This window comes from Protomyctophum bolini (genome assembly GCF_963924005.1).
Source record: "Protomyctophum bolini genome assembly, chromosome: 22".
Lineage (NCBI taxonomy): Eukaryota > Metazoa > Chordata > Actinopteri > Myctophiformes > Myctophidae > Protomyctophum > Protomyctophum bolini.
The window spans coordinates 4,622,743-4,639,852 of record NC_137883.1 but is presented as its reverse complement, the minus strand read 5'-3'; the positions used below and the strand labels follow the sequence as shown (position 1 = coordinate 4,639,852).

General features: G+C 43.2%; 3 protein-coding genes across 3 annotated transcripts in view; 2 read left to right on the top strand and 1 right to left on the bottom strand.

Moving 5' to 3' along the window:
- pnpla7a (patatin-like phospholipase domain containing 7a) overlaps positions 1 to 17,110 on the bottom strand; it is an 89,827-nt gene that overhangs the window by 44,375 nt on the left and 28,342 nt on the right. Inside the window, exon 18 of the mRNA XM_080756538.1 lies at positions 2,957 to 3,080. Coding sequence (XP_080612664.1) covers positions 2,957 to 3,080 — 124 coding nt within the window. The remainder of the gene's footprint in view (positions 1 to 2,956; positions 3,081 to 17,110) is intronic.
- LOC308310387 (nuclear factor 7, brain-like) lies at positions 3,292 to 5,297 on the top strand (the record flags this gene model as incomplete). The annotated part of the gene is made up of 2 exons (XM_080756731.1): positions 3,292 to 3,321; positions 3,993 to 5,297. The coding sequence occupies 2 exons, from the start codon at positions 3,292 to 3,294 to the stop codon at positions 5,295 to 5,297; spliced, it is 1,335 nt and encodes a 444-aa protein (XP_080612857.1).
- Positions 7,549 to 15,922, top strand: LOC308310385 (E3 ubiquitin-protein ligase TRIM35-like; the record flags this gene model as incomplete). The annotated part of the gene is made up of 3 exons (XM_080756729.1): positions 7,549 to 7,563; positions 8,072 to 9,026; positions 14,541 to 15,922. The coding sequence occupies 3 exons, from the start codon at positions 7,549 to 7,551 to the stop codon at positions 15,920 to 15,922; spliced, it is 2,352 nt and encodes a 783-aa protein (XP_080612855.1).

The window sequence follows — 17,110 nt, the reverse complement described above, 5'->3', positions numbered from 1 at the left end:
AGCACATTAATTGGCTATTTCCCCTACCATAAGACCTCAATGAATTGCATTGAATTGCCAAGCGGCACACTTTACTAATTTCTATGTAAATAAGCGAAATAGCACAAAAACCCAACCCCCATTGAGGGCTTATGGTAGGGGAAATAGCCAATAATGCACTCTTTGGTGGGGCCGTACCAACTATACAAATAAAAGATAAGAAAGCCTTCTAGCATGGAATTCCCCTTTAAAAATAAATGTAGACGGTAAAGAAAAAGTTAAAGTTGAACATCTGAAAATATGTTGTTCCAGAGACCTGCAAGCTCGTATAGAGCTTGTAGATCGGCTATTCTTCAATAGCTAAACTAAAGTATAACATAATGCTAAGACATTCAGAACGGGAACCCCCTTTTGGTCTTTTCTTAAGCATCATGTTGTACTTTAGCTATTGAAAAATAGCACATCTACACGAGCTTGTAGATCTGCTATTTTTGGGGGAAAAAAATCATGAAAATGTGGCGCAAATCTTTGAATATATATTATTATTATATTATTTTCAGATGGGGTTCCGCGTCCAAATACAGATCGTTCTGAAGGTCCTTGACATGAAAGAAGTTGAGCACCACTAGTGACATAGAAGCAGGTTTTTCAGAAAACCATTAGGATTATAAGCAAAACTTAAATGTATAGGTCTAAAATGGGTTAATTTATTTATGGGCCCATTTTGGAAGCGAGGTGTTATGAATACTTTTATGCGGTTCCTCTCTATAGGACAAATATGCAAGTGCATGGCTGTTTTATATACGGTTATTTCATAGCATACCGGAAATATATACCTGCACAGAAGATTATTGCGTATTACACACGGAAAATAAAGAAGAGAACAGATGTGCTGACGCTGGCCTTATTCGGGAGAGTGCTGACAAACTCAAACCTACGTTTTCCCACTCCTAATCATATTGAATAATTGATGTGTTCAGGATAAATTAATGATAGTTGCCATTTAGCTGTCAGATGGCGTTCTCGTTTTGATTAGTGAACGCTCTCTCTCGGACTATCACGCCGACGTTATAAGCATATCAATCCTGTGACAAATCCAGAATGGGTTAAACCAGGTATACTTACAGTATGTAGTACTAAAAGTACTCTTATTGCAGAATGTCCCATTTCACAAGTTCAGACTGTGTATACAGAATCGATTGAAAATCGCAGATTGGCTATTTTCAAATGGGCCGAAATGTGTAGGGTTGAACTGGTTAATGTGTGTTTTCTAATCAAAATTAAAATCGCCAAAGTAACTAAAGTTTTCAAATAAGAGTACTAGAAAAGTACTGGAAATTGGAAATACCCAAGTAAAGTACAAATACCTTAAAATTGTACTTAAGTAAAAGTACTTACGGTAGTTATTTTCCACCACTGCCTGAACTGAAGGAAACCTGGCCCTATACCACCAGTGTTGTTTTCGTCGACTAAAACTAAGACGAAAAATGTTCGGCGACTACCTTTTTCCACTGACGAAAACTAAATGGAAACTAAATGAAAACTAAGCTATGACGACTAAAACTAAGACTAAATATACTGAGGATTTTGTCAACGGATGGAAACTAGACTAAAATGTTAGGAAAGGGACTATAGTGGACAAGAGATCCAGTATAAGTGATTTTACACTCGGTTTGAGCTTGTACATCTGCTATTTTCAGCGAGCATAAAATCAGCCATCAAGGCACGCCAAAATACATTTTAGTCGACTAAACCAACTGTAGATTATTGTACAAAAGCATTATTCAAACCTGTTCCGTTGTACTGTTCTGCATGTTTCTACACCATACTGTCCATGCCTAACAGGAACAAACTTTTCAGTATCACCCGTATTGCTTCCAAAATCATCGGACTTCCTACTGTACACCTGTAGCTGTCATCAAGATTAATAGCTGCCTTCAGAATTAAAAGTTCATTTATAAAAAAGTACATGAGTTAAGAAGTTCATAATGTTTTTGTTTCATGTCAATTTCATGTTTCTATGTGTTTTCTACTTTGTTTTCAATGTGTTTTGAGGTGATTTATGTTTGATTGATTGACTAAGGTCACTTTACCTCTGAGCAGTTGAAGCCTGATCTGCTGATTGAGCAAGGGTGTTTTCGATGACTCATAATTAGCAGAGCAGGGCAGAGCCAGTTCATTCTGAGAGAGAGCTTCAGCGTGCAACAGCTAAAGTGCATTGCTGCTGCCACATGTAGATCTGCTGTTTTCCAGCCCATGATATCAGTCAAAGTCAATACACTGATACTGAAAGATTTCCCCCGTTTATTCCCCCCAAAGTGGATGCGGCCAATGAGGTATATTTGTTACATTTGTGTTTGTTTATTGCATATTGTACTGAATGTATATTGTCTTTTATGTTTTTATTCAGTTCTCACGGCATTTAGCATACGCTAAATAAATGTCTGTACAACAAAGAACGCCTTGTGACGTATCTATCTACCGGAGGGGGCTACAACACTGCACACTTTCTGATATGAACAATAAGGTATTCACACGACTAGCACTCTCGATATCAAATGACACTGACCATCCCTCTGTATCGTTTCTTTAAACCTCATGCCATCTGGACAAAGATACAGATTCCTGCCATGGAAAAAGGTCCGTTTCAGTAGGAGTTTTGTCCACCTCAGCCATCGCGGCATTAAACAAACTGCCCCGCCGACAGGACGGTTCTGTACACAGTGGGGACCTCGTCTTGGGTGTTATGTGCTCCGTGTTGTTTTTTGACGTGGGTGCTGAACAGATTGTGAAGACAAATATCCTCCGGGACAATAAAGATTACTATTATTATCATTAGATTTAGTCGACTAAAACCGAGACCAACACTGAACAGTTCCGGGTGACTAAAATGTGACTCAGACTAAATTCAATGTGACTCAAACTACTCAAGGGACTATATGACTAAAACTAAAATCTGCCAAAAACAACTGCTCACCACTCCAATGAGGTCGCCGCGGCCATATTCCCCCGTGAGCTCCTTCTTGCCGTCCTCCTTCATGATGACGGAGCGCAGGCGACCGCTCAGCACGATGAACGTGCTGTCTGACCTCTCCTCCTGTCTGAGAGAGAGAGACGCGCGCACACACAGTCACACACACACACACACACACACACAGTTTTTCTTTAGTTTTCCTTTAGTTTTAGTCACATTTTATTCACCAGGAAAGTCTTAGCGTTAAGTCTAGTTTTAGTCGGCTAAATATCATAGGATTTTAGTCGGCTAAATCTATGGGTGATTCAGTCGACTAAAATGTATTTTGGCGGGCCTTGATGCCGTCATGTGGTGACGTGGTGGTCCAGGTGACTGGAATATACAGCAGCTGTCTCTGTTTATGTGCACAAGGGTTAATGAGATACAGCGTGCATTGTAAAACACTTTGAATGGTCAAATTCCACACTGAGACAATAAAACAAATCTAACTTTTCCCATTCTGTTCACTCTCTTGTTCCCTACGCGATGTCTATTTGTCTTGTCTATACTTTATATTAGATAAAAGACCATCCAATACCGTTCACCCAATTCAGTTTGTGTGGTCTATGCTGAATCAGGCACACGGTGTGTGTGTGTGTGTGTGTGTGTGTGTGTGTGTGTGTGTGTGTGTGCGTGTGTGCGTGTGAACTTTGCAACAGGTCTGTCAAAGCTCCACCCCCTCACCTGACTCATCTGAGACGGTAAGATTGCACTTTGGATCAAACGCACAACTTCCAGCGAGGAGGACAGACTGTCTTTCCATCCACAGCTACAGGAGGGAATATTGACCCAGAGACCACTGGAACAACCTGCTGCTGACTCTGCCAGCTGAATGGACTTTAACAAGAGCCTGCACGATTCACTGCGAAAGTAAACTTCAGGGAACATTCTAGAAGACAGAGTGTTTACCAAACTGACTGGCTGGATTTCCTGTCTTGAGCAGAGTGTTCGTAGCTTTACTAAAAAGGCAAAAAGGCTGCCACGGTGTCTCTTTCGGAAGAGGACTTTTCCTGTCCTGTGTGTCACGACGTCTGTACCGGACTGGTGGAGAGGGAAGGAAATAAAGGAGTGTCCCGTTTGTAAGAAGAGACAATCAAAGGATTCACCCATAGACCTGGCTCTGAAGAACCTGTGTGAGGCCTTCCTACAGGAGAGACTGAAGAAAATGTCATCAGGGTCTGAGGTTGAGGATCTTTGTGGTCTGCACGATGAAAAACTCAAACTGTTCTGTCTGGATTGTCAACAGCCAATGTGTGTTGTGTGTCTTCATTCAGAAAAACACGCCAAACACCGTTCCAGACCCATCGATGAAGCTGCTCTGGATCACAAGGAGGAGGTCCAGAAATCACTGAAGCCTTTACAGGACAAACTGAAGGTCTTTAATAAAACTAAAACGAACTATGACCAGACAGCAGGACACATTACGTTCCAGACCCGACACACAGAGAAGCAGATGAAGGAACAGTTTAAGAAGCTTCATCAGTTTCTACATGATGAAGAGGAGGCCAGGATCACCGAACTGAGGGAGGAAGAGCAGCAGAAGAGTCAGATGATGAAGGTGAAGACCGAGGGTCTGAACAGAGACATATCAACCATTTCAAACGCGATCAGAGCCATAGAGGAGGAGCTGAGAGCTGAACACATCTCATTCCTGCAGAACTACAAGACCACGATGGAGAGAGTCCAGGTCAGACTGCGGGACCCTCAGCCGGTCTCAGGAGCACTGATAGACGTGGCCAAACACCTGGGCAACCTGGCCTTCAGAGTCTGGGACAAGATGAAGGACATTGTCTCCTACACTCCTGTCATTCTGGACCCCAACACTGCCCATCCAGATTACACCCCGTCTGATGATCTGACCAGCGTGACACGGGGAGAGAGACAGAAGCTTCCAGACAATCTAGAGAGATTTGACCACTGGGGCTTTGTCCTTGGTTCTGAAGGCTTTAACTCAGGGAGTCACAGCTGGGATGTTGAGGTTGGAGACAATACACTCTGGGAAGTAGGTGTGTTAGCAGAGTCCTATCAGAGGAAGGGAGACACGGAGGGTCCATGCTGGAGAATATGGTTATATGACGGTACATACGGAGCAGCCTCCTCAGGGCCAGACACTGTTCTATCAGTGAAGCAAAAGCCTCAGAGGATCAGAGTCCAGCTGGACTGGAATGAAGGAAAGCTGTCATTCTGTGATCCTGATACTAACACACACATACACACCTTCACACACAGGTTCACTGACACACTCTTTCCATACATTAACACTGGTACTGGTGTTGCTCTGAAGATCTTACCTAGATCAGTCTAACTCTGGACAATGTACCATAGACATGATGAAGACAAAAAAAACATAATGATACTGTATATAATATTAATCATATTCGGCTATTTGGTTTTCGGCCAACTGTTTCCTATATTCGGTATTAGGTTTTCGGCAAAGGATTTCCCATTCGGTGCATGCCTAATCAGTCAAGCTGTCATTCTGTGATCCTGATACTAACACATAACACATAACACATAATGTAATACGATAAATATATGATACTTTTACTGTTTACTTACTTAACTTTTTCCTCATGTAATTATTGTTTCATTTAGTGTGCAGAGAGGCATATGTATTATGTATATGTACCTTTTTTTGTTGAAATTATAGATCTGAAAGACAGAAATCTATGTATAGAAATGATTTGGAAAATCAAATAAACTACCACACAACATCGGTGGGATTTGAGTTCCGTTGCATCAATATTGACTCCCACGTTTAAGACATTAAACGTTAAGACATTTTATATGACGCTGACTGAGCACATAATGTTAAATATTACACCCGTTTTATAGAGTCTATCTCTGCCCGAGGTTTCTTCCTGTTGAAGCAGCACTAATATATGTAACGTTTCTCTTCTACCCTGGATTTGAACCTGGTTTCCTGCACAGACATTTTTACCATTGAGGTAATAGAGCCGGCCTGCACATACTCTATCATAGAGATTGTATATGTTATATTGCATTAACATACTCTACCACAGGGGTGGGCGACTTTGATGATGGAGAGGGCCACAATATTTCCACACTCACTCCAGAGGGGCCACGTTGCATGTTCGTAGCAAATATAGCCGATCTACTAGATCAGCTATTTTTGCTATATTTTAATTGAAATCCTGAATATTAGTTTTGCTATTTTTGAATTGGAATCCTGAAAAGTGATTTTTTTTATTTTATGTCAAATGCATTTAGTTATACTTATGTTAACTTTATGAACGTAAATGCAAATTCATTGGACGTAAAAAAAAAAAAAAAAAGCAAAGACAATGAAATTATAATACTAGTCATTCAGCTACTAATATAAACTGAAGTAATTAGAGCGGGTCATGTTTGGAATTGTAACAGATGAAATCAGTAATATATCAGTATTCTAATTCATTCTAGTTAATATCAGAATACTGATATGTTATTGATTGATTGTTGACTTGAGTTGTATCTGCCGTTGAAGGCAGTGAGTTGTAACGAGGAAGGAACACGTGTTCACTTGGAGGTTAGATGATGATGTGTGGATCTAACACTACGGTGTGTCTGTTGTGGCTGCTGTTGTTGAGGCCCAGGGGGACGTTTGGACAAACATAAGTGAAAATAGCAGATCTACAAGCTCACAACGCGTCGCGCTGCGACGCGTTGAGAGCTTGTAGATCAGCTATTTCCGGGGCGCAACACACCACTCTTAACTATAGTGGAGATGCGGTGTGTAACGACGTTGGATTTCTAAACAAATTGGTTCAACGCAAAATGCTGCGTTCAAGTTCAGGAGACTTCGGGAAAAAAAACAATTATCTCGAATGCTGCCTTCCGGCATGGCATGGAAAGGAAAGGAGGGCATTTGCATTTCTTTCACCATATGCTGCATTCATGGTCTGGAAAGGGCAGTTGTTTTACAGACAGGTAAAAGGGCTTTAATGTGTCTCATTCTCTAGATGGCTCTGTGTTATTACTCATTAAACTTATCTAAGCTTATCTAACAGTGGTCACATATGTGACTGTATGGTGGGATTAAACAGGTTATTAATAAATTCTTATATATGGAAATTCTTTGTTTTGTTTGTTTTGAAATAGTTAAAATCATCAAAAAATATCTTTTGAAATGCAGGACAAGAACATTTAAATCAAATCATGAGAATTGGTGCCACAAATGGGTCCCAACCCACTGCGTAGGAAACAGTGTCCTACAGTGTATATAACTTTACAGGACTAACAGAGCTGATTAACTTAAATCATTCATGTCCTGATGAAGACTCTAAGGAGTCGAAACATGTTGGCTTTTTAAACTTTCATTATTTCTCTACCAAGTGTTCGTACCCCCCAGCTATGGGACGTTATATGCTAGGTACGAACACACCTGCCATTTGATTACTTAACCGGCCCACTTGAAAAGAACACAACACCAAACCAATGACACCTCATGCACCACACACAAAACGACAGAGAGGGGCAGGAGCTTGCATCCAAAATGTGAAATAAATAATTACACATGTTGTGACGTGTATACGACACGGAACCCTGAACTGCTCATGAAGAGCAGGCAGGTGACTGGAATATATAGTACAAAGGTGTCGTATGTCCTTAGTGTCTGTTCACTCTCTTGTTCCCTACACGTTGTCTATTTGTCTTGTCTATACTTTATAATAGATAAAAGAATGTCCAATACCGTTCACCCAGTTTGTGTGGTCTATACTGAATCAGGCACACGGTGCGTGTGTGTGCGTGAACTTTGCAACAGGTCTGTCAAAGCTCCACCCCTAACCTGACTTATCTGAGACGGTATAAGATTGCACTTTGGATCAAACGCACAACTTCCAGCTGGAACAACCTGCTGCTGACTCTGCCAGCTGAATGGACTTTAACAAGAGCCTGCACGATTCACTGCGAAAGTAAACTTCAGGGAACATTCTAGAAGACAGAGTGTTTACCACAACTGACTGGCTGGATTTCCTGTCTTGAGCGGAGTGTTCGTATCTTTACTGAAAAGGCAAAGATACCTGTCCTGTGTGTCACGACGTCTTTAAAGATCCTGTTCTCCTGTCGTGTGTACAGGACTGGTGGAGAGGGAAGGACATAAAGGAGTGTCCCGTTTGTAAGAAGAGACAATCAAGGGAGTTACCCATAGACTTGGCTCTGAAGAACCTGTGTGAGGCCTTCCTACAGGAGAGACTGAAGAAAATGTCAACAGGGTCTGAGGTTGAGGATCTCTGTGGTCTGCACGCTGAAAAACTTAAACTGTTCTGTCTGGATTGTCAACAGCCAGTGTGTGTTGTGTGTCTTCATTCAGAAAAACACGGCGACCACAGTTTCAGACCCGTCAATGAAGCCGCTCTGGATCTCAAGGAGGAGGTCCAGAAATCACTGAAGCGTTTACAGGACAAGCTGGAGGTCTTTAATAAAACTAAAACATACTATGACCAGACAGCAGGACACATTAGGTCCCAGACCCGACACACAGAGACGCAGATGAAGGAACAGTTTAAGAAGCTTCATCAGTTTCTACATGATGAAGAGGAGGCCAGGATCACCGAACTGAGGGAGGAAGAGCAGCAGAAGAGTCAGATGATGAAGGAGAAGATCGAGGGTCTGAACAGAGACACATCAACCATTTCAAACGCGATCAGAGCCATAGAGGTGGAGCTGAAAGCTGAACACATCTCATTCCTGCAGAACTACAAGACCACAGTGGAGAGAGTCCAGGTCACACTGCTGGACCCACAGCCGGTCTCAGGAGCACTGATAGACATGGCCAAACACCTGGGCAACCTGGCCTTCAGAGTCTGGGACAAGATGAAGGACATTGTCTCCTACACTCCTGTCATTCTGGACCCCAACACTGCCCGTCCAGAATACACCCTGTCTGATGATCTGACCAGCTTGACATGGGGAGAGGAACAGAAGCTAGAGGGATTTGACCACTTGGGCCTTGTCCTTGGTTCTGAAGGCTTTAACTCAGGGAGTCACAGCTGGGATGTTGAGGTTGGAGACAATGCACACTGGACAGTGGGTGTGTTAGCAGAGTCCTTTCAGAGGAAGGGAGCCGCGGAGGGTCCATTCTGGATAATATGGTTACATGGTGGTAAATACGGAGCAGCCTCCTCAGGGTCATTCACTTTTCTCTCAGTGAAGCAGAAGCCTCAGAGGATCAGAGTCCAGCTGGACTGGAATGAAAGAAAGCTGTCATTCTGTGATCCTGACACTAACACACACATACACACCTTCACACGCAGGTTCACTGACACACTCTTTCCATGCATTCACACTGGTCCTGGTGGTACTCTGAAGATCTTACCTAGATCTGTCTAACTCTGGACAATGTACCATAGACATGATGAAGACAAAGACCATAATGATATGACGATGATAAATCAAACAACAATGGTAATAATGTTAACATTAATAACCTGATGATATTACTGACCATGGTAATGGCAATAGTTGTTATATTGGGGTTTAGATGTATAAATTAACCCGTTAAAGGGGAATACCACTCATGTTCAACATTTTACTATGTCATTAATATACCAACCTAGTTGTTGTTGAAATAATAAAACAGTCCCCCCATTCTGTGTTGCCTAGATCTGGAGGTCTGAAAAGAAATCATTAACATTATGAAGTACATCTTTGTGATGTCACTGAGAGATGTACTTCATAATGTTAATAATTTTTTTTCCAGACCTCTAGTTCTAGGCAACACAGAATGGGGTGACTGTTTTATTATTTCAACAACTCTAAGGTATAATAATGACATTGTAGAATGTTGAAAATTTGTGGAATTTCCCTTTAAGACCTGAAGCAGATTCTACCAGTGTTGATTTTGTCGACTAATACCAAGAGGAAAAATGTCCGATTGCCTTTTTTCACTGACGAAAACTAAATTGAAACTAAATGAAAACTAAGCTATGATGACTAAGACTAAATATATTGACAATATCGTCAACAAATAATAACTAGACTAAAATGTTAATGGACTAGTGGACAAGAGATCCAGTATAAGTCATGTTACACTTGGTTGCATGCTGAAAATAGCAGATATACAAGCTCACAACGTGTCGCGCTGCGAGGCGTTGTGAACTTGTACCGTACATCTGCTACCGTACATCTGCTAGTGTAAAATCATCCATTACGACGACATCAAGGCCCGGCCAAAACACATTTTAGTCGACTGATTTCTGTCGACAAAAAAACATTCCAGTTGACTAAAATGTGACTAAAACCAAATGAAGTTTCATTCCGAAGACTATGACTAAAACGTAATTGTAAGGGGGCGACAAACTGGCAACTGTGGGTGTGTTAGCAGTCTTTTCAGAGGAGGGTCTCCACAGTATAGCTTTATATAGGAGGGTCTCCAGGGGGCCTCAACAGTATAGCTTTATAAAAGTGAATATGTCCTCCGCAGAGATCACTCTCCTCTCAGAGGATCAGAGGTATGGATGCACCCAATATTAATATTATAAACCTCAGAGGATCAGTTATGGATACATACAATATTAAAGGACCACTTCACCACTTTTCAACCTATCTTCATATAATAGGTCCTCACTAATAATTAACGATTTTTTTTCCTACTCAGTCTGTGTCTCATAGGACGGCTGTGGGCAGTTTAGAAACCGTCTTCCAGTGACGTCATCATTAGGCAGATTTAATTGAATTAATTAAACGAAAGCCCGATAGGGGAATCAATACCAGAGCAACAACTCGAGGAGACTGCGAAGTGCCGCACCGGCAAACAACATTCGGCCTTAAAAATGTCCTCTCAGTACAGGGTTGTGTAGCATCATGGAATGGCCTTCCTCTGCGTATAAGGGACTGTGCTACATTTCCCTCTTTTAAAAACAATCTGAAAAAAATGGTTGCTTGAAAACCAAAGCCGCAACCATTTATGATCTTTTTAGGTGTATTTATTGGTTATGCTGTGTTCCCTAATGAAATGTCATGTAAATGTATTACACTGTTTGACTGTCTGTTTTTCCGTTTTGTGTTTCCTGTGAGGACTGCGGATGAAAATGAGCAACTGTGCTATATCCGGTGTGTTTACGTCCATGTGACGTCCATTAATATGCATTGTCCTGTCCAAATAAACAAATAAAGTAAGTTCAGGAGACTTTGGGAAAGGAAACAATTCTCCCGAATGCTGCCTTCCGGCATGGCATGGAAAGGAAAGGAGGGCATTTTGCATTTCTTTCAGCATGTAGTAAATGCTGCGTTCATGGTCTGGAAAGGGCAGTTGTTTTACAGACAGGTAAAAAGGCAGGCCTTTGATGTCTATGTGTGCACGGCCCTGCTTAGGAGTGATTGGTTCATGACTGGCTTGGTGGCGAAACCTAATAATAAATTACACACATTATATCACGTATAAAGTCCTGGACTTTAATGTGTCTCATTATCTAGATGTCTCTGTGTTATTACTTATTAAACTTATCTAAGCTTATCTAACAGTGGTCACACATGTGACTGGTGGGATTAAACAGGTCATTATTAAATTCTTATTTATGGAAATTATTTTGTTTTGTATGTTTTAAAATAGTTAAAATCATCAAAAAATATCTTTTGAAATGCAGGACAAGAAAATTAAAATCAAATCATAAGATTTGTGCCACAAATGGGTCCCAACCCACTGCGTAGGAAACAGTGTCCTACAGTGTATATAACTTTACAGGACTAACAGAGCTGATGAACTTAAATCATTCATGCCCTGATGAAGACTCTAAGGAGTCGAAACATGTTGGCTTTTTAAACTTTAATTATTTCTCTACCAGGTGTTCGTACCCCCCAGCTATGGGACGTTATCTGCTAGGTACGAACACACCTGCCATTTGATTACTTAACCGGTCCACTTTTCACAGCCCGTTTGCACTCTACATTACTGCATGTTTTTTGTGAGGGTACCTACCCTAGGGGGACACATGGGGAGAACATGTGAGGGTACCTACCCTAGGGGGACACATGGGGAGAACATGTGAGGGTAACTACCCTAGGGGGACACATGGGGAGAACATGTGAGGGTACCTACCCTAGGGGGACACATGGGGAGAACATGTGAGGGTACCTACCCTAGGGGGACACATGGGGAGAACATGTGAGGGTACCTACCCTATGGGGACACATGGGGAGAACATGTGAGGGTACCTACCCTAGGGGGACACATGGGGAGAACATGTGAGGGTACCTACCCTAGGGGGACACATGGGGAGAACATGTGAGGGTACCTACCCTAGGGGGACACATGGGGAGAACATGTGAGGGTACCTACCCTAGGGGGACACATGGGGAGAACATGTGAGGGTACCTACCCTAGGGGGACACATGGGGAGAACATGTGAGGGTACCTACCCTAGGGGGACACATGGGGAGAACATGTGAGGGTACCTACCCTAGGGGGACACATGGGGAGAACATGTGAGGGTACCTACCCTAGGGGGACACATGGGGAGAACATGTGAGGGTACCTACCCTAGGGGGACACATGGGGAGAACATGTGAGGGTACCTACCCTAGGGGGACACATGGGGAGAACATGTGAGGGTACCTACCCTAGGGGGACACATGGGGAGAACATGTGAGGGTACCTACCCTAGGGGGACACATGGGGAGAACATGTGAGGGTACCTACCCTAGGGGGACACATGGGGAGAACATGTGAGGGTACCTACCCTAGGGGGACACTGGGGAGAACATGTGAGGGTACCTACCCTAGGGGGACACATGGGGAGAACATGTGAGGGTACCTACCCTAGGGGGACACATGGGGAGAACATGTGAGGGTACCTACCCTAGGGGGACACATGGGGAGAACATGTGAGGGTACCTACCCTAGGGGGACACTGGGGAGAACATGTGAGGGTACCTACCCTAGGGGGACACATGGGGAGAACATGTGAGGGTACCTACCCTAGGGGGACACATGGGGAGAACATGTGAGGGTACCTACCCTAGGGGGACACATGGGGAGAACATGTGAGGTTACCTACCCTAGGGGGACACATGGGGAGAACATGTGAGGGTACCTACCCTAGGGGGACACATGGGGAGAACATGTGAGGGTACCTACCCTAGGGGGACACATGGGGAGAACATGTGAGGGTACCTACCCTAGGGGGACACATGGGGAGAACATGTGAGGGTATACCTACCCTAGGGGGACACATGGGGAGAACATGTGAGGGTACCTACCCTAGGGGGACACATGGGAGAACATGTGAGGGTACCTACCCTAGGGGGACACATGGAGAGAACATGTGAGGGTACCTACCCTAGGGGGACACATGGAGAGAACATGTGAGGGTACCTACCCTAGGGGGACACATGGAGAGAACATGTGAGGGTACCTACCCTAGGGGGACACATGGGGAGAACATGTGAGGGTACCTACCCTAGGGGGACACATGGAGAGAACATGTGAGGGTACCTACCCTAGGGGGACACATGGAGAGAACATGTGAGGGTACCTACCCTAGGGGGACACATGGGGAGAACATGTGAGGGTACCTACCCTATGGGGACACATGGGGAGAACATGTGAGGGTACCTACCCTAGGGGGACACATGGGGAGAACATTGCAAAATCCACACAGAAAGGCAGAAAGGCCCTGGAATGGATGATGTACAGTACGATGATTTATTTACATGCAAATATTTGTCATGTAAATATAACTACTACAAACTGTAAATGATTAAATGTCTACAGGTGAAGCAGGGGAAGACTGCACCATTTGACTTCATTGACTAAAACGATGATGAATGTTCGTCGACTACATTTTCTTTACTCACAAAACGAAATAAAAGCTAAATAAAAACTGAGCGATGATGACTAAGACTGAATAAATGTACAATTTCATCAACAGATAAACTAGTCTTCCATGACAAATCATACAGGCAGGCAGTATAGGCCTATGGCAAGTAAATCGGATTTTGAAAAGAAATGAACACACCACCGAACCAATGTCACCTCATGCACCACATTTTGGGCAGCATCCAAAATGTGAAATAAATAATTACACATGTTGTGACGTGTATACGACACGGAACCCTGAACTGCTCATGAAGAGCAGGCAGGTGACTGGAATATATAGTACAAAGGTGTCGTATGTCCTTAGTGTCTGTTCACTCTCTTGTTCCCTACACGTTGTCCATTTGTCTTGTCTATACTTTATAATAGATAAGACTGTCCAATACCGTTCACCCAGTTTGTGTGGTCTATACTGAATAAGGCACACGTGGCACACGTGTGTGTGTGTGTGTGCGTGAAGTTTGCAACAGGTCTGTCAAAGGATCAAACGCACAACTTCCAGCGAGGAGGACAGACTGTCTTTCCATCCACAGCTACAGGAGGGAATAGTGACCCAGAGACCACTGGAACAACCTGCTGCTCACTCTGTCAGCTGAATGGACTTTAACAAGAGCCTGCACGATTCACTGCGAAAGTAAACTTCAGGGAACATTCTAGAAGACAGAGTGTTTACCACAACTGACTGGCTGGATTTCCTGTCTTGAGCGGAGTGTTCGTATCTTTACTGAAAAGGCAAAAGGGCTACCAAGGTGTCTCTTTCGGAAGAGGACTTTTCCTGTCCTGTGTGTCACGACGTCTTTAAAAATCCTGTTCTCCTGTCGTGTAGCCACAGCTTCTGCAAAGACTGTGTACAGGACTGGTGGAGAAGGAAGGAAATAAAGGAGTGTCCCCTTTGTAAGAAGAGACAATCAAGGGATTTACCCATAGACCTGGCTCTGAAGAACCTGTGTGAGGAGAGACTGAAGAAAATGTCATCAGGGTCTGAGGTTGAGGATCTCTGTGGTCTGCACATTGAAAAACTCAAACTGTTCTGTCTGGATTGTCAACAGCCAGTGTGTGTTGTGTGTCTTCATTCAGAAAAACACGCCGACCACCGTTTCAGACCCGTCGATGAAGCTGCTCTGGATCTTAAGGAGGACGTCCGGAAATTACTGAAGCATTTACAGGACAAACTGGAGGTCTTTAATAAAACTAAAACAAACTATGACCAGACAGCAGGACACATTACGTCCCAGACTCGACACACAGAGACGCAGATGAAGGAACAGTTTAAGAAGCTTCATCAGTTTCTACTTGATGAAGAGGAGGCCAGGATCACCGAACTGAGGAAGGAAGAGCAGCAGAAGAGCCAGATGATGAAGGAGAAGATCGAGGGTCTGAACAGAGACATATCAACCATTTCAAACGCGATCAGAGCCATAGAGGAGGAGCTGAGAGCTGAACACATCTCATTCCTGCAGAACTACAAGACCACGGTGGAGAGAGTCCAGGTCACACTGCGGGTGCGGGACCCACAGCCGGTCTCAGGAGCACTGATAGACGTGGCCAAAGACCTGGGCAACCTGGCCTTCAGAGTCTGGGACAAGATGAAGGACATTGTCTCCTACACTCCTGTCATTCTGGACCCCAACACTGCCCATCCAGATTACACCCTGTCTGATGATCTGACCAGCGTGACATGGGGAGAGAAACAGAAGCTTCCAGACAATCTAGAGAGGTTTAACCAGAAGTGCCATGTCCTTGGTTCTGAAGGCTTTAACTCAGGGAGTCACAGCTGGGATGTTGAGGTTGGAGACAATACACTCTGGTCAGTAGGTGTGTTAGCAGAGTCCTATCAGAGGAAGGGATACACGGGGGGTCCAATCTGGAGAATAAGGTTATGTGGCGGTACATACGAAGCAGACTCCTCAGGGTCAGAGAGAGTACTCTCAGTGAAGCAAAAGCCTCAGAGGATCAGAGTCCAGCTGGACTGGAATGAAGGAAAGCTGTCATTCTGTGATCCTGATACTAACACACACATACACACCTTCACACACAGGTTCACTGACACACTCTTTCCATACATTTACACTGGTACTGGTGTTGCTCTGAAGATCTTACCTAGATCGGTCTAACTCTGGACAATGTACCATAGACATGATGAAGACAAAAAAAAACATAATGATACTGTATATAATATTGATCATATTCGGCTATTTGGTTTTCGGCCAACTGTTTCCTATATTCGGTATTAGGTTTTCGGCAAAGGATTTCCCATTCGGTGCATGCCTAATCAGTCAAGCTGAACTGGAACAGAGGAAAGCTGTCATTCTGTGCATGACACTGACACATGACACACATGACACACACACACACACACACGGGAAGGTCAGTGTAACTGTGGGTGACATAGTTAGACATCATGATGATGAAGGAACTATCAACATTATAAAATGTAATATGAATCAATTGATGGCTATTATTAGGCCTACTATAAATTAAAACGATGTAATGTAATACGATACATACCGGTATACAGTGTTGGGAAAGTTCTTTTTTTTTTTTAGGAACTATAGTTCAGTTCACAGTTCAACATTTTTAAAATGAACTAGTTCCGTTCATAGTTCATCATTCAAAATGTTGAACTAAAGTTCATCGTTTGAAAAATGAACTATTATAGTTATTTTTCGTTCTTTTTTTTTCTTTAATTTTTATATTTTTTTTACATTTTACAAAAATTGCTCTTTTGCAATGTGAAATGCCACCGAATTATTTTCCCTTCTCTATATGGGCACACTTGTGAAAGCTGAATGCTTTTGCATGCTTTTATTGTGAAGGCAAAATTTTCTGAATGTTCTCAGAGCCTGCATCTCCGCATGCTGGGGTTGGCTGATCTACAAGCTCACAACGTGTCCGGACGCGACGAGTTGTGAGCTTGTATATCAGCTATTTTCAGCACGGAACACATTGTACGGCGAAGAATAAATCAGGCATCACTGCGCTTCATTCACTGTGGAAGAGAGATGTCTTTTGTTGGCCGTTCGTGGCGATATTATGGACACGTACCTCCTCGAAGCGATAATAACCAACTAAGCTATTGGAAGCTATTTTTCGTGGCACATTATGTTTAATCAAACAACAACAAGTTCCCTCAGTGTTTGTGTTAGGAGTTGGGACAGTGTCTGCTGTCTGTCAGCGTGCATGATCATCATGCAGTAGCTAGATGCGCGCTCCAGTGACGGCTGAGAAAGATTAGTTAATTTGTGTCGGATAGGGACTTATTGGTGGGTTTTCCGCTAAATATTAAGGCATGTTTAGGGTGT